The sequence below is a fragment of the Hemicordylus capensis genome, chromosome 6, assembly GCF_027244095.1.
Source record: "Hemicordylus capensis ecotype Gifberg chromosome 6, rHemCap1.1.pri, whole genome shotgun sequence".
Taxonomy (NCBI): domain Eukaryota; kingdom Metazoa; phylum Chordata; class Lepidosauria; order Squamata; family Cordylidae; genus Hemicordylus; species Hemicordylus capensis.
This window is the reverse complement of record NC_069662.1, coordinates 99,199,770-99,221,225: the sequence shown is the minus strand read 5'-3', so window position 1 is coordinate 99,221,225 and position 21,456 is coordinate 99,199,770. Positions and strand designations below refer to the sequence as shown.

General features: G+C 45.7%; 2 protein-coding genes across 3 annotated transcripts in view; one reads left to right on the top strand and one right to left on the bottom strand.

Annotated features, from left to right (window-relative positions):
* Window positions 1-1,549, bottom strand: part of LARS2 (leucyl-tRNA synthetase 2, mitochondrial) — a 95,086-nt gene extending 93,537 nt beyond the window's left edge. For both annotated transcript variants that reach the window (XM_053262219.1, XM_053262220.1), the window contains exon 1: window positions 1,406-1,549. The gene's annotated coding sequence lies outside the window, so the exon portion shown is untranslated. The remainder of the gene's footprint in view (window positions 1-1,405) is intronic.
* LOC128330049 (uncharacterized) lies at window positions 1,428-20,057 on the top strand. The gene is made up of 8 exons (XM_053262222.1): window positions 1,428-1,652; window positions 6,661-6,826; window positions 8,646-8,759; window positions 13,372-13,441; window positions 13,641-13,839; window positions 13,924-14,085; window positions 17,931-17,988; window positions 19,807-20,057. The coding sequence occupies exons 1-8, from the start codon at window positions 1,645-1,647 to the stop codon at window positions 19,912-19,914; spliced, it is 885 nt and encodes a 294-aa protein (XP_053118197.1). The 5' UTR covers window positions 1,428-1,644; the 3' UTR covers window positions 19,915-20,057.
* The last annotated feature ends 1,399 nt before the right edge of the window (window positions 20,058-21,456 follow it).

Here is a 21,456-nt window from a genome sequence, read left to right as displayed (position 1 = left end):
GTTGCCACCCTGAGACTCTGGAATGTGCTCCCTGATGAAATAAGAGCCTCCCCATCTCTAACAACTTTTAAAAAGTCTTTAAAGACACATTTATTCACCCAAGCTTTTTAACTAGACATGGTTTTGAATTGTTGTAAGATACTGATTTCTGTTTTGCTTTGTTGTATGTTGCTGTAAGCCGCCCAGAGATGGAAGTTTGGGGCAGTGTACAAATATAAACACACACATATATACATACATACATACATACATAAGTATATGGGCTCTACAATAGTGTTCTTTGGGACTGTTCACCTGGAACATGTTCTAGGACAAACTTCTACAATAAAGAGATGCTTTGCCAGTGTTAGTGCAAAGGCACTTGTGAGGGAGAGCATGATCTATATGTTTTGAAAGATCATGCTGTCACATGGTGCTCCAGGAAGTGGAAATGTTCCACTTCCAGCTCAGAAGAGACCTTGGCGGCTGCATGAATCATTCTCCCATATGTCAATTCCACCCTCCCCCACCCCACACACCTCAACATCAAAAGATGTTTTGAGTGAAATAGGCTCTGATGGCTGAGATAAAGGCACTCTTCGTATGCAAAAAAACACTCTTTTTTCCAGATCAGTAGTCTTACAGCAAACACATGCAAAAAAAGGTGCAAAGCTCAAATTTTGAATGCCATCTGGTTGCATATATGAAATAATCTTATATATACAGTATATCTGAACGTTTACAGAGGAATATCAGATATGATACCTCGTGCCTTTGAAATTTTCAGATCAGTGTTGTTTTATCTATGAACCCTGTCAGGAGCGTCCCCAGGGGCTTTGGATCAAGACCATCGCCCCTGCCCCTACCCCTGCGCCAAGGGCGCACAGTTGAGCAGAATGGGTCCGAGTGTGCGCATTGAGCCGCTACTACGGTGAGGGTGGGTGCTGCTGCCCATGCCCCAGCACCCATGCCCCAGCGCTGCTGCTCCCAGCTAGCGTCCCACGCCCCTTTAGGGACGGCCTTGCATTGTCATACTCTGCAATTCATCGCTCTCTCACTTCACTCTTAAAGATATGTAGTGTTTTTATTACTTTGCTTCACTTGATCTATAGATGAGTGCTGCGTCCTGGGGTCAACTGAAGCCTTAGATCACGGAGATATTTTCCCCAACACAAAAAGGTGGGAAGGGTCATCTAATGCACTTGCATCCCAAACTCAGGCAGGTTTATTCAGAAGAGTGCTCGGCTGAGCTCTATGGGGCTTACACCTAAGCGAGCGCATACGACTGCAAGCGCCTCTGCTGCAAGAAGAGGTTACTCAATAAGCGTATGCAACGTGGGCAGCTGAGCGCAGGGCCGAGCGGGCAGGCGAAACGAAAGTGACCGGCGGGCCAATAAGTGACTGGCGAAAAAAATGCGGGCATTACCTGTGCGCACGAGGAGGGGAGATCGCGGTCACTCACGTCTCCCTCTACTCTCCTAAACCGCTGGGCGCCGCCATCTTGCCACTTTAATCCCACCCACTACTGAGCGAAAGAAGAGGCCGCGCAGGCGCAAAAGTACACCGGCAGGGGAGACGCGTTCTGGGAGTAGCCGCTGCAGAGCAGTGCGCGCAGTTTGAAACGGAAAGTGCACTGAGCGAAGTTGCAACTAGGCGTGGTTCAGAATGCCGAGGTGAGTTGGCGTGTCTTCCCATTCGTAGCAGTGTTGCTTTTTATCTTCTCATGCCCTGTGTGCCAGCCTCATGCAAGCTGGGTGTGTGAGAGAGAAACTGGCTTTGTCCGTATAACTCCAATCAGTGTAGAACGAAATAGCCTCGAGTCCTACCGTAACCGACCCTGTCTATGGAGTCGGTTTCCCACTCCCTCTAAATCTCTTGCCCAGAACTGTGTTCCTAAACTGCCGCGCTAGTTTGTGGGTGATCTCTGGCTGAGAGTTAAACTTGTTTTAGAAAAGAGATTTAGCCTTGCGAAAGAGGTCTGGTTCCGTTCGTCTTCATTAATTGAATCAGTGATGTGGTAACCAGCGATAAATGTGTCGCTGTGACTCGATATAGTTGGGTATTACTAGGCTTTGTGTCTTTTTTGCTTTTCGCCACGTTAGTTAGTAGAGAGTCCTTGGACAAAATAAAAATGGGGATTGCTCCTGAGTTCTGTCCTTGGCCGACGGCCAGTGGCCGTTCCTTCTCTTTGCATTCCTAGCAAGCTGATAAACCCCTTTGAATAATGTGTATTATAACAATCTCCCCTCAAAGTTCAAACTGACCTTAAAAAAAAACAACCTGGAATTTTCACTTTTACTACAAAGCTTTCTCGTGTTTTGTTAGTAGCTAAGGCAAAATAATGAGAATTGATTTGATTATTATTACTATTTTTAAAAATAAAAAAGCAGGATGCAATACACTATATTTCTAGGCTACATCCTATTCTCCTTTTTGTTGTGCCTTGTTGCTATTGGCTGCCAACAAATGTGTGCTTGTAATTTGTTTCATGCAGAAATAAAACCCTCGGTAGAAAGTGGTGACTTTTTAGGATTTATTTCTTGTATTGAAGAGTTGGGTATTCTATAATATAGCACTTACATTTATATACCGCTCTATAGCTGGAAGCTCTCTAAGCGGTTTACAATGATTTAGCATATTGCCCCCAACATTCTGGGTACTCATTTTACCGACCTCGGAAGGATGGAAGGCTGAGTCAACCTTGAGCCCCTGGTCAGGATCGAACTTGTAACCTTCTGGTTACAGGGCAGCAGTTTTTACCACTGCGCCACTAGGGGCTCATTGAAGTTGCATATGAAATGCAACTGTTTCCTAAAAACATGCTCATTGAAGTTGCATATGAAATGCAACTGTTTCCTAAAAACATGCTCATTGAAGTTGCATATGAAATGCAACTGTTTCTAAAAACATGCATCTTGATTAATAACACAGGAGAGCAGGCAGCAAAATGTTTTAACTCTTCTGGTAAAAGGTATTGCCAAAAATAAAGCTGCAGCCCTTCCAGGAGAGGAGAACCCCCTCTGACTCTGTCTTTGGCTTGGCTTCTCAGGGGTGGTTTCTGAAGTGATTTGAGCACAGGTCCAAGAACCCACCCTGCTGACCCCTGGGGTGACTGCTGCTGCCCCACCACTACCAAATAAGCCAGTGGTGGGAAATCACAGATGCTCTTTCCAGCAGCAATACTATTGCCTCACTCCCTGATGCAGGGGGATGGAACATCTAAAACAGCACAGCTGTTGGCAGGAGTGTCCACTGCTTCTGCATTGCCTTGTAAATCCAGGCCCAATAAGAAGGCTAAATGGACAGTAGTGAGCAGCTAAAGCATTCCAGCAGATATTCTTATTCAGGCCTAGCGTCATAGGAACAAGGGAAGCTGCCATATACTGAGTCAGACCATTGGTCCAGCTAGCTCAGTATTGTCTACAAATGTTATTGGACATCAACCCCCATAATCCCCAGCCCCAGTGGCCTTTGGTTGGGGATTATGGGAGATGAAGTCTATTAACATCTGGGGACCCAACAGTTGAGAATCCCTGGTCTACACAGAGTGGCAACAGCATCTCCAAGATTGCAGGCAGGAGTCTCTCTCAGCCTTGTCTTGGAGATGCCAGGGTGGGAACTTGTAACCTACATCTGTTTATCAAATTTGTACGTCACCCCAAACTTTCATCTCTGGCGGTTAATAATAACAACTGCAGAATGAATGTGTGCTACGCAAAAAGAAATTTCCCTAAAGTAAACTGACCACTTAAAGTTTACTTTAAATAAACTTTAAAGTAAAAGTTTCCATTTTTGTATTTTAGAAAGAAATACAAAAATGGTGTTTGAATTGCTCTTCTCCCACCCCCTCTGTTCCTCTCACAACCATCTCCCCTCCCTCCTATCTCCAAGCAAATACCTTCTGAATTCCTTTCTCTCTTATCCCCACCCCTGTCTCCCTGAGTCCCTCCTCTGCTTGCCATTTCCTGAGGAGTGTGTAGGCTGAGGCTGGCTTACTGCTCAGCTGAGGGAAATTCCTGGAGAGGAGCTGTCAGTCGGCTTCAGCCTGCACACTCTTCAGCCAAGGACAAGTGCTCCCCTGCTAACTTGGCAAAGAGGCACCTTTTAACATGGTGATTCTCTTTTATTTGCGGGCGGCGGGGAGTAACTGGCCCTATCCACCCCCAGCACAGTATGTCCAGTGACTGTTGCTGGTGGTGTCTATCTTATGTTTCTTTTTGGATTGTGAACCCTTTGGGGACAGGGATCCATCTTATTTGTATTTATTATTTCTCCATGTAAACCACCCTAAGCCATTTTTGGAAGGGCGATATAGAAATTGAATGAATGAAGTGGAGGAGGAGGAGGCACTGTCTTATCTCGTCTTCAACTCTCCTTCCCCATTACTTTCCTCCACCAGGCAGCAGGCACCTCCCTATTTCCTTTGCTTCTTCTGTGCTCTGAGGATGATGGTGACATCAACTGCTAATATTATAATGCCCTTATGCAAAACTATGGTGCAGCCACACTTGAAGTACTGCGTAGAGTTCTGGTCACCATACCTAAAGAAGGACTTTATAGAACTGTCCATACCTAAAGAACTGGACATTGTAGAAAAGGGCAACCAAGAGGATCGGAGCCTAGAGCACCTTCCTTATGAGGCAAGGCTACAACACCTGGGGCTTTTTAGTTTAGAAAAAAGATGCTTGTGGGGAGACATGATAGAGGTCTATAAAATCATGCATGGTGTGGAGAAAGTGGATAGAGAGAATTTTTTCTCCCTCTCGCATAACACTAGAACCAAGGGTCATCCCATGAAATTGATTGCCAAGAAATTTAGGTACAACAAAGGGAAGTACTTCTTCACATAAAGCATAATCAACTTGTGGAATTCTCTGCCCAAGATATCATGGCAGCTAATGTTCTTTCTAACAGGGATTTCCAGATGTTGTTCACTACAACTCCTAGCATCCCCAGCTGTGCCTTTGTCTGGGGATTATGGGAGTTGTAGTCAACAACATCTGGAAATCCCTGTTAGAGGGAACATTTGTGACAGCCAACAACCTGGATGGCTTTAAGAGAGGTTTGGATAACTTTATGGAGGAGAGGTCTATCATTGGCTACTAGTTGGAGGGCTAAAGGCCACCTCCAGCCTCAGAGGCAGGATGCCTCTGAATACCAGTTGCAGGGGAGTAACAGCAGGAGAGAGGGCATGTCCTCAGCTCCTGCCTGTGGGCTTCCCAGCGGCACCTGGTGTGCTACTGTGTGAAACATGATGTTGGACTAGATGGGTCTCGGACCTGATCCAGCAGGGCTGTTCTTATGTTATGACAGTGCAATGTTGTCAGTGAGCTGCGGTTGCTGCCCGATCTCTGACAGGAAAGTCACTTACTAGGGCTGGGCCCCTTTTTGACCCAGTGTAGATACGGGCCTGCTGGGCAGTTCCACAATTCCAGATGTTGCACCACAGGGACTCGTCCCCAAAGCAAACACAAGTGGACAATGCAGAAGTGCAAAAGTGTAATTGTAGCAAACATGAGAGAAAGCATACAGTTGTCTGCCTCCAAGGTGTGCACATGTGTGCACGCTCACACATTTTTGGATGTCCACTTGGTTAATTTTAGATCCCACTCAGGTTGAATCAGGAAGGCCCCACTCTGAATGCATGTGCACACACTGCCTTTGTACTGTTGCCCAGAACAAAACTTATGTTTTGAGTTTTGTTTGGTGCAACACAGAGAGATGAAGAAAATTAGAGAGAACACTGCTTTGGAGTGTAGCTGTCAGTGGGTCTCCCCTTCTAGAAAAACTTGCAGTTTAATGACACCAGACAGGGACTACCACACTGTCCTGTTAAGCTGCCCCTTCATCTCCCCAGGTTGTACAAAGTGGTGAAACCTGGACCAGCTGGCTAATGATGCAGTGTCATTTTTGTAGAAGCATCCTTCCAAAGCACTTTTTCTTCAAGTACAGGAAAAACTATTAAGCACTATAGTTTTGTGCTCTGTTCAAGTAATGCAATGGAAAGTGATGTTTGTTGGAGTAAGGTACAAAGTACTGATTGAAACATAACCTGCAATACAGAATATCTGAACTAGCAATCACTCTAAGTGATTTTATTTGCAAAGAATATAGCAATTAAGTTTCTGTGTGGGTGTTCTATACAATCAATTCGCTTTGGTATGAGTTGGGGACTATCTGCATTTTCTCCTTCTGCTTCTTCATCTGAGTTCTTCTCTAAACCAGAGGAACCAGTGAAAATGGAGCAGTAGCAATAGCACTTACATTTATATACTGCTCTATAGCCGGGGCTCTCTAAGCGGTTTACAATGATTTAGCATATTGCCCCCAACATTTTGGGTACTCATTTTACCGACCTCGGAAGGATGGAAGGCTGAGTCAACCTTGAGCCCCTGGTCAGGATCGAACTTGCAACCTTCTGGTTACAGGGTGGCAGTTTTACCACTGCGCCACCAGGGGCTCTCAGTAGGAGAAGAGGCCTGGTATGCCAGTACTCATCCACCATGGTATTGAATTTAGTCAATCTGCTGTTCAACAAGAGAATGGCATTTCTGCCATCCATTGATTAGTCATGGGTGTTGATGGCTTAAACTGGCTAGTAATATCAGACATGGATGAGAAAAACAGAGACTGGTTCCCCCCACTCTTGATTTCCACTTACTGTTTTTCTTTTTTGCTTAGGGGCCTTGCAATGTGCCACCCGGGCCGCAAACTAACGAAACAGTCTCTGCGTCCACCAGTCAAGGGCTCTTTGGGTACACTAGTTAAGGAAACTGACTACAGTGCCCTGAAAAGGACACAGCTGCAGCAGCAATGCAAGAAGCTGGGCCTGCGCGCCACAGGGAAGGTGAGAGGAAGTTGTCCTGATTTATATTGAACTTTCTGTGCCTTATTAATTACACTATTTAGTATTAGATGATAGGGATGTGCACGGACTGGTCCGGAGGCCATTCTACGGGCCTCTGGACCGGTCCGGACACGGGCGGTCCGGTCCGGCAAGATTTGGGTGGGGGGGTTCCATTAAGGGCGGGGGGGGGGCTTTACTTACCCCTCCCAACAACGGCGCCATATTTAGTTGAGCAATCGGGCGGCAGGATACCTCCCTGCCGCCCGCTTCAATCCCCGCTTGGCTCCTTAAGAACTAAGAATCGGGCGGCAGGATACCTCCTTGCTGCCCCCTTCAAACCCCGCTTGGCTGGCGGCTGCCCCCTTCAATCTCCCTGCCGCCCCCAATCCCCCTGCCGCCCCCTTCATTCCCGTTTCTCCATTGAAATCTGGCGGCAGGATAACTCCCTGCCGCCCCTTTGCTGGCTTGGCTGCAAAAGGCTTTTAAGCCTTTTGCAGCCAAGCCGGCAAAGGGGGGGCAGGGAGTTATCCTGCCGCCCGTTTTCTAAAAGGAGCAGTTGTTCCTTTTAGAAATCGGGTGGCAGGATAACTCCCTGCCGCCCCTTTGCCTGCTCAAAAGCCAAGCCGGCAAAGGGGTGGCAGGGAGTTATCCTGCCGCCCGATTTCAATGGAGAAACGGGAATGAAGGGGGCGGCAGGGGGATTGGGGGCGGCAGGGAGATTGAAGGGGGCAGCCGCCATCCAAGTGGGGTTTGAAGGGGGCAGCAGGGAGGTATCCTGCCACCCGATTCTTAGTTCTTAAGGAGCCAAGCGGGGATTGAAGCGGGTGGCAGGGAGGTATCCTGCCGCCCGATTGCTCAACTAAATACGGCGCCGTTGTTGGGAGGGGTAAGTAAAGCCCCCCCCGCCCTTAATGGAACCCCCCACCCCAGTGCCGGACCGCAGCTCCGCGGTTCCATGCACACCCCTATTAGATGATAGTATGGTCTAGCACCATTTCAGATTTCCATTTAATGAGATTCTTTCATTGAATGCTAATAAAGAAAATACTGCTTTTCTCTTCGGAGTTGATAAGGCAAAAACAGGAGGCACTGCTTATTCAGAAGCAACTGCACTTATTCCCCTGCCTTGGGGTACAACTTCTGATGGACTAAAATATCTAGCTGCTGAGAAGTTTCACAAAATATTGGGAGTTCTAACATTTCAAAGAGAGAAATCAAATGAAACCACATACAAATATGGAAGGCTGCCAGTACGTTTCCGGACAAAATACAAAGTGCTAGTTATAACTTATAAAGCCCTAAACGGCTTAGGCCCTGGGTATCTAAGAGAGCGTCTTCTTCACTATGAGCCCCACCTCCCATTGAGGTCACCAGGGGAGGTCCGTCTCCGGTTGCCGCTGACTCGTTTGGTGGCTACACAGAGATCGGCCTTCTTGGTCGCTGCCCCAAGATTGTGGAATGCGCTCCCTGCTGGGATGCAATCCTCCCCATCTCTGGCAATTTTCAAAAAACACCTGAAAGCCCATCTTTTCACCCAAGCTTTCTCAGCTTCCTAAAATTTTTGGATTTTAATTTCTGGTTTATTTTTAAATTGTTAAATAGTTTTAAAGTTTTTTGTATATGGTTTTTAATTGGTTTTATGCTATTGTTAACCACGCAGAGATGAAAGTTTGGGGCAATGTACACATTTGATTATTTTTTTTTAATACACACACACACACACTAGTGGACAAGAAAAAGAGGCTCTTTAATATTTTTGCTCCAGTGACCCATGTTAAATTCTTACCTTCTGACCATTTCTCCACTTTCTCCTTCCCAGACTGTTGAACTGGTGGAAAGGCTGAAATCCTATCATGGACAACCAGCGTTGAAAATGGAAAGTGGTGTAGCAGCAGCCACAAACAGTACTGAAAAGTGTTGCCAGAGCCATCAGGTGAGTGTACTGTCCCAATTGTAGGACAGTAAGGTCTCCGCAGAGAACATTGCTAATGTATTACTCAGCCATCAGGAGAGTGGAAATTGGCATGTCTGGGTTGGAAACAAGAATGGCAAAGGCAGGGGGTAGATGCATTCCCTCCCCACCCCCATCTTGTGGCAGCACTGAGAGAGGGCTATGCTTAACTGATGAGTGCTCCTAGCTCCATGGTAGAGCTTTGCATGCAAACCCCTAGTCACAGTCAGCTTGCCAATAAGACTGTGTGAAGTAGTTGCCTCCAGTGTTCCCTCTAATTTTTTTTTTTTCATCTGTGAGTGGAATGAGGTTGGTTCTGGATGGCATTATCAAGGCAGTGTGCATCCACATGCATTATTATGTGCCACTATGGATATAACACACACATACAAATATGGAAGGAAAGAAGTGTATTTTACAATTCTGTTCTATTTATAAAATTATAATATAAAATCTATTTATAAAATTGGATTTATAGCTTTATAGTGTCCAACTAAGTATGCTAACTTTGGGGCTGAAGCCAAGCTCTGTCTGGGCTTTTCTGAAAGTAGAGTGTTGATATGGCAATAGGTCAAAACCAATCTTGGCAGAACCATACCTACTGGGTTAGGCTCCTGCTTGATCTATTCTTTTTTATCTTCTCTGCCATTTATCAAAATTTGATAATTCTTGGGGAATAGTGCTAGTAGGTTCCCTCAGTAGACAAGATCTGGAATAACTAAATCACATATGGAACAAAAGCCTTCAATTAATTAACTGGGAAATATAATTATAGCTGTTTTCATTACTTAAACACGAGTTTAGTAGTCTTTTTGCTTTTTCAGAAAAATTCTGAATATCCTATTTTAACTATTATTGAGATCATTATTGAGTGTTAAAAATCTGCTGAGAACAATAATAGTTAAAATATGCTATTCAGATTTTTTTCTGAAAAAGTATATCTTACAATTCTATATATAAAATTGGATTTTTACTTTTTTTCACTGCAAGTATAATAAAAACATTTAGCTTATCATCACAACAACCTGTACTATACTTAAGCAGAGGAGAGGAGAGCTGGTCTTGTGGTAGCAAGCATGACTTGTCCCCATAGCTAAGCAGGGTCTGCCCTGGTTGCATCTGAATGGGAGACTTGATGTGTGAGCACTGTAAGATATTCCCCTTAGGGGATGGAGCTGCTCTGGGAAGAGCAGAAGGTTTCAAGTTCCCTCCCTGGCTTCTCCAAGATAGGGCTGAGAGAGATTCCTGCCTGCAACCTTGGAGAAGCTGCTGCCAGTCTGTGAAGACAATACTGAGCTAGATAGACCAATGGTCTGACTCAGTATATGGCAGTTTCCTATGTTCCTAAGCAGTTGTTATTGGAAGAGAGGGAGAGGTGGGGGAAGAAAGGGGGGAAAGTGTTTGGACATTATATGGCGGCGGGGCAGGGTGGAATTCATTATATTTTGGAAAAGTGGTATTTTATGTCCAGCACCATTCATGTTTATCATAACATGATCAGGGATTAAAAAGACTAGCCCAGATAGATATAAGTAGCAAGTACACAGTTTAAGTCTCCCATTCCACTCTTTCCCATTCTGCTAAAATAAAAACGGCTTGACTAAGCCTGAATGCAACACAACATCTCCATTAATGTGATCATCTCCTCCAATTGATAGTCCATAGCGGGACAAAATAATGAGCACAAAACAATCAAGGAATTGTCTGAAAACATTCTGGTAATATCAGCTAAAGATTACAACAGTTCTACAGGGATTTCTAGCAAATTAAGACTCTTCCCCTGTACAGTTACTCATTTGTTTTCTAGCCTCTTTTTATGCATTTTATACATTTATATCCCTTCCAAGCTGTCCTGCTGCCATTCTCCCCCCGCCCCCCTTTTGTGGAACAAACAAAAGCAAACTGGCTTTCAGAAGCACACAGCAGCCAGGCACATACACGCTTTCAAGCTGGGAAGAAACAAACACATACATGCAATGGAGATTTGCAAGGGTTTTGTTTTACTTTTACTGAGGAAGGCAACACAAGCCCAGTCAGTGTCCACCTTTCAGCTCCTCCTCGCCTCGCTTTCTCGATCTGCAATAATTACATTCCCCTGCTAACTAATAATACCCCTGCTAACTTGGCAAAGAGGCACCTTAAAGAGAATCACCACATCAAAAGGTGCCTCTTTGCCAAGTTTAGCAGGGGGAGAGTAACTGGCCCTATCGACCCCCAGCACAGTACTTCCAGTGACTGTTGTTGGTGTCTGTCTTACGTTTCTTTTAGATTGTGAGCCCTTTGGGGACAGGGTTCTATCTTATTTTTATTTATTATTTCTCTGTGTAAACCGCCCTGAGCCATTTTTGGAAGGGCGGTATAGAAACCGAATAACTAACTAATTAACATTCAAATGCCTAGCGTGAGCAGCACAAGAATGAAGGCAAATCTTGTATTGCCTCCTCCTGGGAGGGAAGGACCAGCAGCAGGAAGGGAAGCTAACCCTTTTTTTACCCTGCTACTGGTGCACAGCCACGCAGCTTAAAGGGAACCACGGTTGCCTCAAGTGATGGATAGGTGGCGGCAGAGAATTGCCCACTAGCTTCCTTGGCCAGCTGACTAACTCCTGCCCCCCACTTGGCAGCCACCCTTGCTCTCCCTGCCCAGTCCTCCCTTTGGCCTTTCAGTCCCTCTTGGATAGGGGGCTGGGATTCCTGCTTGGAGAAGTCAGGGTGAGAAGGTGCAGCACAAATGGTGTATGGTTTGGGGAGAGATGGGTATGTAGCATCTTCTGTACAGTGTGGAGAAAATTGGGTAGGTAGTGGGGAAATTGGTGTGTGCAGCACACTGTACATGCTATAGGACAGAGCAAGGGTGGCAGGGAATTGACATGCAGAGCATGCCAAAATGTAAGGAATGCAGCTCACTACATTACCTCAAGGGCTGGGAAAGTTTGGACCAGATCTGTCCCTAGCATTTCCAGTTGAGGGAGGAGTCCTGCTGCAAAGCAACGACTTCTGTCTGACACCTTGAAGAGACACTGCCAATCAAAGTAGGCAGCACTAAGCCAGATGGCCCAGTGATCTGCTTCAGGTGTGGATTTCTGCATTTTCTAGGATGATGATGTTGCGGGAAGGAAAGCTGGTCTTGTGTAGTGAGTGTGAACTGTCCCCTTTGCTAAGCAGGGTCTGCCTGGTTTGCGTTTGGATGGGTGACTACATGTGAGCATTGTCTGCTGTAAGATATTTGGGGTAGTAGCTCAGTGGTAGAGCATCTGCTTGCATGCAGAAGGTCCCAGGTTCACTTCCTGGCAACTCCAGGGAGGGCTGGGAGAGATGCCTGTCTGAAGCCTTGCAGAGCTGCTTCCAGTCAGTGTAGATCAGACCTGCACAACATAAGGCCCGGGGACTGAATTCAGCCCACAGGGACTATTTTACTGGCCCCCAGGTATCCTGCAGCAACACAGGAGCTGAGAACTGCCTTATAGCGCTATCCTGTGCATGCTTTCTCAGAAATATGCTCCATTGTGTGCCCAGTGCAGCCAGTGCTCCCATGTAAGCATGCCTATCATTGCAGCCTGAAAGCAACAATGATGTAGGGAGAGGAGAGGACTAGGCATTTGTTGGGCTGGCATGCACTCTAGGGGCCCCACTGATTGAGCAGGGACAGGGCCTATTATCTGGCCACTATCCTTGGTAAAAAATATGGGTCCATTGACAAGGGTTATAGATCCACAAGTGCTAAGAATTTGACCTCAGCCCCTGCATGCCAAGTTGTGGATTATTCCAGCCCACCAGGGCATTTGAGTTGTGCAGCCCTGGTGTAGACAATACCAAGCTAGATGGATCAATAGCTTCCTATGAGCCCCTGGTGGCGCAGTGGTAAAACTGCCGCCCTGTAACCAGAAGGTTACAAGTTCGATCCTGACCAGGGACTCAAGGTTGACTCAGCCTTCCATCCTTCCGAGGTCGGTAAAATGAGTACCCAGAATGTTGGGGGCAATATGCTAAATCATTGTAAACCGCTTAGAGAGCTCCGGCTATAGAGCGGTATATAAATGTAAGTGCTATTGCTATTGCTATGTTCCTATGAGCCAGTATGCCTCTGAATACCAGATGCTGGGACACAGAATATGAGAAGACTGATGCCTTCATACATTGTTTATGGGCTTCCCAAATGCATCTGGTTGGCCATTCCTGGAAACAGGATACTGGACTAGATAAATTCTTGATCTGATCCAGCAGGCCTGGATCAGGTGGTTTATAAATTTAACAATAAATAAATAAATACTTCTAATATTAAAATGTATTAATTCAGAAATGTCAAATGTAGAAATGGTATAGTACTGCTCAGGCAACTTGCTGTCAAAGTAAGACAAGGCCAAAAGTGAAGGGAGGAGATGAGGGCTGATAAAGGCACAGCACAGATGGGGCTATTAGGGTCCAAAAATGCTCAGAGAGAAATATTTGGGTGGGAAGAGAGAGGCTGCTGTGGGCATGGTGAGACATAGAGCAGAAGGTGGATGGGCGAAAGATACATTTTGTGGAAATAAGGGAAAGCGTAAGGTCAGGAGTGAAGAGGTCAACTGTGTGTCTCTGATGTCCACCTCTTCCAGGCATCACGGATAGTCCCTCCTCTGGATATGATGAAGGATGTGAAAACTGGGCCCTCTGAAAAGAAAACAGGTGACTAAATTTTTCTTTTGGGGGAATGAATTAAGGCGATAACTAAGGCTTGTAGATAAAGGGGTATTGGGGAGGAAAATTGGGACTGTTGGAAGAGATGATGACAGATTGGACTCTGCAGAGCTGGGAAGAAAGACATCTGCAAAGCCTGATGACAGGGTGAGGGAGCACTGCTGAGCAAGAATTGCTTTCTTTTTAGATGATGTCCTTGGCTGGTGTGTGGTCCATGGAATGGCACTTTACCGCCCAAAATCCAGCTGGGCTCCTCTGTTGCTCCGTGGAGGTGTGGTCTGTGTCCAGGATGGGGAGAACCTCATCCCATTTCTCCTGCCCCCACTCAACATCCCTGTCCCCGATGACTTGTCTGACAACCATGTCTGTGAGGACTGTGTGCTCAGGTGAAGTTCCATCACTGTCTATTCTCCCTCCTATGGATCCTTCACCCAATCCATGTTTAACACCCTCTTGGTTCACTACCACAGGAATCGAGAGAAGCCCAAAAGATGTCTCTTGTGCCATCAAATACAGGGGAAAGGTAACCAGACTACCTCTACTCAGAAGTTCTTAAAGGTCGAGACACCCTGTGAGTTGAGTGCATCTCAGCCTCTGTTCCCATCAACTGGTGCATCCAATGACAGAAGAAGGTGAGCAGTGTCCACAGAGCTACTTATCTCTCAAGTATATTCATAGAAGGAGAAAGATCGTGGCAACCCAAAAAGTGTGTATCCAGTTTTAATTCAGGGTGTGGGTGGGTGGTGTTAATGAAACTGACCCAGGGGTGTTTGGTAGGCACCCCCAATGTTCGGGTGTTGTGGGGAACTTGCTCTTAAAGGGGCAGCTCCACCAGTTTTAATTTGTGTAAACGTTTGGACTCAAGAAGTGATTGGGTTTGAGGCAAGATATAGTTTAAAATCTAAAGAAGGATTTATTTAAAATAAGGGGGATACAGGAAGAGAATGGTGTGATTAGAGCAACAGAAATGTTACTACACAATTTTACTACAATGAGACATTACTAACTCTTTAAGTTAGTAATGCCTCATTGTAGTAAAATTGTATGTTTCTAAATAAACAACATTTAGCTTAAGGTCTAATTGTGCAAGTTTCCAGGCGGGTAAGCGAAAAGAGGCTTGAGACAGAGAGGTGGGGTTGGGTTTAAGAAAGGGGAGAAGAAATTGTTTCGGGGCCCAAGGATGGCCAATGCTCATATTCACCTGACTTGGACGACAAGGTTTCTGGATTGCAGAATCTCACTCCTCAGTGTGACGGAAGGCAGGAGGGTTGGCGGAATTAGTATGAGGAGGCATGCCCACGAGAGAGGTTTCTCCGTGGATCCAGCTTCCTATAGGTGCGAGGCAAGCTGGATGGATTGGCACAAGGACCGATCCAGATAGTGATTTCAAGCTCTTTGTAGGCTGCAAGAGAGCACATGGAATGCTCAGTGGGGTCCCAAGGACAGCATACAAGGGAGCACCAAGATTGCTTGCTGGGGTTCTTGTCGGAGTCTCCAGTGGAAGGCAAGGGAGAGCACACTGGGTCATGGAACTGGGGACACTTCTATACCAAAACGTGCCTTGGGGCACATTCCTACTGTTTGCTGATTAGAAGGGCCAGGATGTACCTGCGTGGAACACAGTGTGTCTGATTGTTCCTCCTGGGTGAGACGATGTGTGAATCGCCTTTTTGTGTGCAAGACTGATTGTGAGTATGCAGGTACATGAAAGAATATCTGTGCTTGAAGGACTCTCCAGTAATACTATCAATAATTTCAATCAGTGTTCCCTCTGTGTGCACACTTGTGTGCACTCACAAGTTTTTTTTTAATGTCCGCTCAGTTAATTTTAGATCCTGTTCAGGCTGAATCAGGAATGCCCCACTCTGAATGTATGTGTGCACACATTGCCTTGATACTGCCTCCCAGAACAAAATTCATTCTGCACACAGATGAAAAAAATTAGAGGGAACACTGATTTCAATGGGTACACCTCTAAGCAGTCGCCTTAAGTGGTGTAGCGGGGAAAGGCTTGACTAACAAGCATAAGGTTGCCAGTTCGAATTCTCACTGGTTCTATATCGGGCAGCAGCGATATAGGAAGATGCTGAAAGGCATCATCTCATACTGTGTGGGAGAAGGCAATGGTAAACCCCTCCTGTATTCTACCAAAGAAAACCACAGGGCTCTGTGGGCGCCAGGAGTCAAAATTGATTTGACAGCACACTTTACCTTTACACCTCTAAGCCACGTTACTGACTTATCTCTTTTGTGATGGGGAGAACATTACTTCTTCTTCTTCTTCTTCTTCTTCTTCTTCTTCTTCTTCTTCTTCTTCTTCTTCTTCTTCTTCTTCTTATTATTATTATTATTATTATTATTATTATTATTATTATTATTATCTTGTTTACACAGTCAGACAGGTGTTATTGACTGGTTTGTTTTATCCAGACATCGAGTCCTTCCCAAGGACCTGGGATGGCTCAATTTTATTGTCAATTGTTATAGATATCGTCGCAGAATATAGGCTGTTTCCAGTAAAGCTGCTTTTTGTAATTGGCTGATGGTGATTTCTGTGGCCCCTATGGTGTTGAGGTGCTCTTCAAGGTCTTTTGGAACTGCACCCAGGGCGCCAATTACCACTGGGATTATTTTGGTCTTTTTCTGCCACAGCCTTTCAATTTCAATTTGTAGATCTTTGTATTTGGTTATTTTTTCTATTTCTTTTTCTTCTATTCTGCTATCCCCTGGTATTGCTATGTTGATTATTTTGATGTTGTTGTTGTTGTTGTTTCAATTTCTATACCGCCCTTCCAAAAATGGCTCAGGGCAGTTTACACAGAAAAATAACAAACAAATAAGATGGATCCCTGTCCCAAAGGGTTCACAATCTAAAAAGAAACATAAGACAGACATCAGCAACAGTCACTGGAAGTACTGTGCTGGGGGTGGATAGGGCCAGTTACTCTACCCCTGCTAAATAAAGAGAATCACCATGGTAAAAGGTGCCTCTTTGCCCAGTTAGCAGGAGTACTTCACCGTCTAATCTGCTTTTTCCCTGCTTGGCATGATTGGTTCTGTTAGCAAGGTATTTCCTGTGAGGGGAATGAGGTGATTCACTCTAAGTTCAGAGTAACCTCAGGAGTTAACTCTCTTATAGTTAACTCTGGAGTCTACTTAGCTGGGACTTGTTCACAGGGAGGGTGTGTGTGCATCTTATCCCTATTCCAATTTGTGTTGCTTGCAGCCAAATCTAGGGGCAACTAGCCCACTACCAACTAAGTGACCTGTCCCCATGCATACTATAAACTGAGAGCTCACACTGCGGTGCAGCTCCTGAGCATAGTAAAAGTGCAATCTCCAATCCTGGAGATGCAACTGCAAGCAGGGAGCCTTTGGGAGCTGGGCAGAATAAGCACAGCTAGCAATAGTGGGTGTATCTGTGTGAGTTTTGAGAAGTTTGAGAAATGCTGGTTAAATGTTTGAATTTTCAGCAGAGTTTGGGACTTTTGTGTGCACACTGAAGCTAAAGTGCACAAGCACCAGAATATATCTAGGTATCTATTTTCCTCTTCCATAAGACATGGAGAACTTGCTGCTTCTCACCAGGGCTTCGGCTGCAAGCATATCTCATCCCTTCTCTTTTTTTGGTTTAAAAATGGTTGCTGTTGGGTAGAGAGAGAGCTTAGCACATGATGATGGCCAGAAATGTGAAGTAGAACATTTTCCATTTCTAAAATTTCTACTTGATTACTTTTTTAATTGTATAAGTTTGTCAAGTAACATGCCAAATCAGATCGCAATCAATTGTAATTTCCACTAGGGGTATGCTTGAACTGTGGTTCAAGCACTGGTTCACGTCCTGGGCGCTTTCCTGACTAGACCCTACAACGGGGTCAGGACGTATCTCGGAAGTGTACTTCCACACTTCCTGCGTCATGACACCGCAGTCCCTATGCGGACCGCAGGGTGCAGTTCACATTTCCAATGCTTTGTTGCAAATTTAATTGCTACTATATAGAGCTAGTATATCCGGTGTTAAAAAGTTGCTGTTTTTCCGGGTTGTTAGTTTCCACAAGACTGCTCCCCCTACTGTTTATAATCCGAATGTGACTTGCCCGAACGGAGGCATTTTGCTGCTGTTCCAGCAGATAGTCTGGAAAGCACCCTGGTTGGGAGCAGGAGCTTTAAAAAAAGAGGCCGAGCGCTTCCCCAGCAGGAAGCTGCATAGTATGGCAGAGAGCAGGTAGGGCCCTACTCTCCTCTTTTTTCTTAAAGCTTCCGCTCCCAACCAGGACTTGAACCGGTGCTCGAAGCATGGTTCGAGGATGCCCCTGATTTCCACAATCAGGAAAGCTTTTACAGTAATTTTTAAGGGAAAGGCGTTATGCAATTGTGGGAAATTTTGCATGGGAAAATCTTCCAGAAAACCCACATCTCTGATGATGGTTTATTAAACTGCTTACTTAATAATAACCTCTCTGCCCTGGCTCTGCAGGACCATAGAGATAAAGAAATTGTACCAACCTCAAGAGGACCAGGCTTATGCCCAGCGAGTGAGTACCATGGAAAGGGTGAGGTGGTCTTATTTCAGTGCTTCTGTTCATCTGTCAGAGATCATTACTATGGAGGTGCTCATTGCTTGAGTGGCCATTTCCTGTTATCCTTATCTCTGACTTGGAATGGGAAATATCTGGTTCAGATTAGAGAGGTGCATGAATGGTCTTTGGCACCAGTGGGGGTAGTACTTTAAGGGCAGGGGAGGGTGTACTCATTCCCCCGCCGCGTTTCCCCCGCCGGCGCTCTGTAAATTTCAAGCCCCTCGGGGCGGCAGCATTCCTCCCTGCCGCTCTGTTCCCCCCATCGGCCGGAAGTGGCGGGTGCGCGTGTGCCCGTCGTGTGTGCGCACGCGACTTCCGGCCGACGGGGGGAACAGGCCGGCAGGGAGGAACGCTGTCGCCCCGAGGGGCTTGAAATTTACAGAGCGCCGGTGGGGGAAACGCAGGGGGGGTGAGTGCACCCTCCCCCGCCCTTAAAGTACTACCCCCGCCGGTGCTGAAACACCGAAAACCGCCCCAGCGCCAAAACATTTCGGAGGCCTTTACAATGGCCTCCGAAACGTTTCGGGCACATGCCTAGTTCAGATCTGAGGCTTCCCCAGGCTGGTTTATTTGGGGATACCAGAGAAGGACCACAGGAGCTTTCTACTTAAGAGGTGAAGATGACTTTGCTGTAAGACAGGACTCCATAACTTTGGCCCTCCAGCTGTTGTTGGACTATAATTCCCATAATCCCCGACTATTGGCCACTGGAGATGATGGAAGTTGTAGTCCAACAACAGCTGGAGGACTGAAGTTGTATAGCCCAGCTATAAGAAGTAGCTGGAGAGTCTAGTTGTGTGCTGGCATATCTTATTTATTTTATTTATTTAACACACTTCTATACTGCCCAAAACTTGCATCTCTGGGCGGTTTACAACAAACAAAGAAAAAGCTAAAACGTTAGTTAAAATAAATGACAAAAAAAACACCCAACTTAAAACAGTTAGTTAAGACAAAATAAATGACATAGTAAAGTAGTTATTAGATTTCCAAGTCCCCTTCTGCTGTAACGACCCACTGGCCTGCCAATGTTACTTCTTCTGTTCCCCACCACCACCGGAATTGCTGCACTGCAGTCAGTGGACACGGCCCCCATCTCCAGGTAAGCCCAGACACATTCTAAAACAATCACACCCAGGACTAATTTTAACAGAAGCCCCACAATTAAATACCCCCCACACACAAATACCTGGGCTAGAAAGCCTGGCCCTCAGCCCTGCTGGTGGTGTGCCTGCCGCCACTGGCAGCACCCTAAATATCCCTGAGCAGCAAGCTCCGGCAGATGGAAACCACCTCCTCTGGGCCCCAGTCCTGCAAAACCTCACCACAGTCCAGCAGCCGGTCCTGGGGGGCAGATAGTAAGCGAGGGGGGGGGAAGCAGACAGACAGGCACCCAGTCCCTCACCCTAGGCCCTACCTGTGGGCAGATGTTCCTCTTCCTCAGTTTTCTCTTTCCGCCTCCCCCCGCCCCGAGTGCCACTGCTTTCTCTCTCCGGTCGTTGCCGCTTTCTCTCTCCACCCCTCTGGCCACCACCACCTTCTCTCTCCAGCCACTCTCCCCAGCCGCCCCGCCTTCTCTCCCTGGCCTCCCCACCCGCTGCCCCTGCCTTCTCTCCCTCCCCCTCCCCCGGCTGCCCGCTCGTAAACTCTCACGAGAGCTGCCCCACATGAGATTAGCCATGGGTACATCTTAGTGAATTAGATAGATAGATAGACAGACAGATAGACAGGATTGTGATTTTAGATCCACTGAGACCTTTCTTTCTTGTGCAGGTGGATGGGATCCTTTCCCGGATGGCTCGTGGAGAGCTCGGTATGGACAGAGCTCTACGTCCTCTCCAGCCTCTGGTTGTCCATTCCCCAGCACCTTTTGATAGATGAGAGACATGTTTGATGCAAGCACTGTGAATGGAAGACTCACAAGAATAAAGGAAAGTGCTTTATTCTAATCTTTTTAAACATATATTATTTGGATGTTTTGTTTTATCCTTTTATCTGTTGTAATAAAGATTCCTTGAAAACGATGCCTTGGGTCACTCGTGCCAACAGGTTCTACAAGGAAAGGGCTCTATTGCCTTTTATTTGTTTCCATATCCACCAGGAGGCAGGCCGTCCTTGGTCAAAACCTAGCAAGGGTATACATGTTCAGGTCTTTACCAAGGCCAGATAGCAGTTGTTCTCTGACCCTGGTGAACTTAAGAGTTTTCCGCAGTTCTCATAGCAAAAGCTGAATCCTTTTCCTCTTAAAATCAAATAGTTCCTGCATACTTGCAAACACTTTGTAGATTCTATCCTGCCCTTTCTCCAAGGAACTCAAGATAGCATGCATGGTCTCCTCCCACACCCCTAATGGTTGCTTGAAAACTAGAAATTTAAAATAATAAAGGAAGGAAAAACAATAAGATCCCAGTTCTGGATTCTATGTGTTGGTTTATTGTAGTTGTTGAGTGCCTTGGGTCAGAGCTTGCCTAGGAGCTAGGAGTTGCTATATAAACACATTTCTTTCCTTTCTGTATTCCTTCTTTCTGTTTGGATCTCTGCTGCTAACTTTGCTTTGTGTTCTTAAAAACAGACTTGGAAGTATAGTAGCGCAGTTAGATTTCTCTGTGTGCTGCAGTTGCACTGGAATTCTGTATCTTTGAGAAATATTGGTGCTCATTTTGTTTAAAAAAAAAAAAATTTCTAGCCAGCAAGATTGCAAAGGTATATTAGAGCCAATGGGCATAAAACGTAAGACGTCACAGATACTGCAGAGTAATATTTCCAGTCACAGGGTGTGGAATTAATTGTAATTCATGTAAGTGAATTGTATCTAAGCTAGCATCAAGGCGAACCCATGAGAGAACTAGAATTTGACCTGAGATTTGAAACGAAACTGCCTTTCATGGGAGGAAGTATACATTTCAAGGCAACTGGGGGAGGGAAAGAATGCCAAGTAATTTGAGGGAGAGAATGAGAAAGAAGTGAGACTGTTGTTTTAATAGTAATATAGGAATTAACTGTGAGTTAATGTTAGCACAATTTATTGAGAAGACGGTGTCTGTGCACCATTCAGTTTTTCAACTACTATTCAGAAGGGTTTGTTTTTTACTTTAATTATAAAAACAAACTCTACTACTTTTATGTTTCTCTGGAGTATAATTACTGGTATGGCGGCTGAAGCTGATGGGAAATTAAAACCCCAGGCAGCTGACACCAGCCAGAAAGGGGCAACTGGGAACAATTCCTTCATGTGTAGGAAACAGTAAAATTTCAGAAGTCACAGCTAGTCTATACTATATCTAGTAGTCACAGGGTGGTGGATTTATTTAGACCATTTATGCCCTGCATTTTTAATTTTTAAAAAAACCACCACCAGGATGATTTCTTAAGTCCCTGCATTAAAATAAAACATACTTACCATGAAACAAATAAACACTGATA

Excerpts from the sequence above, each read along its gene's own strand:
- LOC128330049 (XM_053262222.1), top strand. Across the intron at positions 13,442-13,640 it reads GCCCTCTGAAAAGAAAACAG|ATGATGTCCTTGGCTGGTGT; the intron begins GTGACTAAATTT and ends CTTTCTTTTTAG. Across the intron at positions 17,989-19,806 it reads ACCAGGCTTATGCCCAGCGA|GTGGATGGGATCCTTTCCCG; the intron begins GTGAGTACCATG and ends TTTCTTGTGCAG.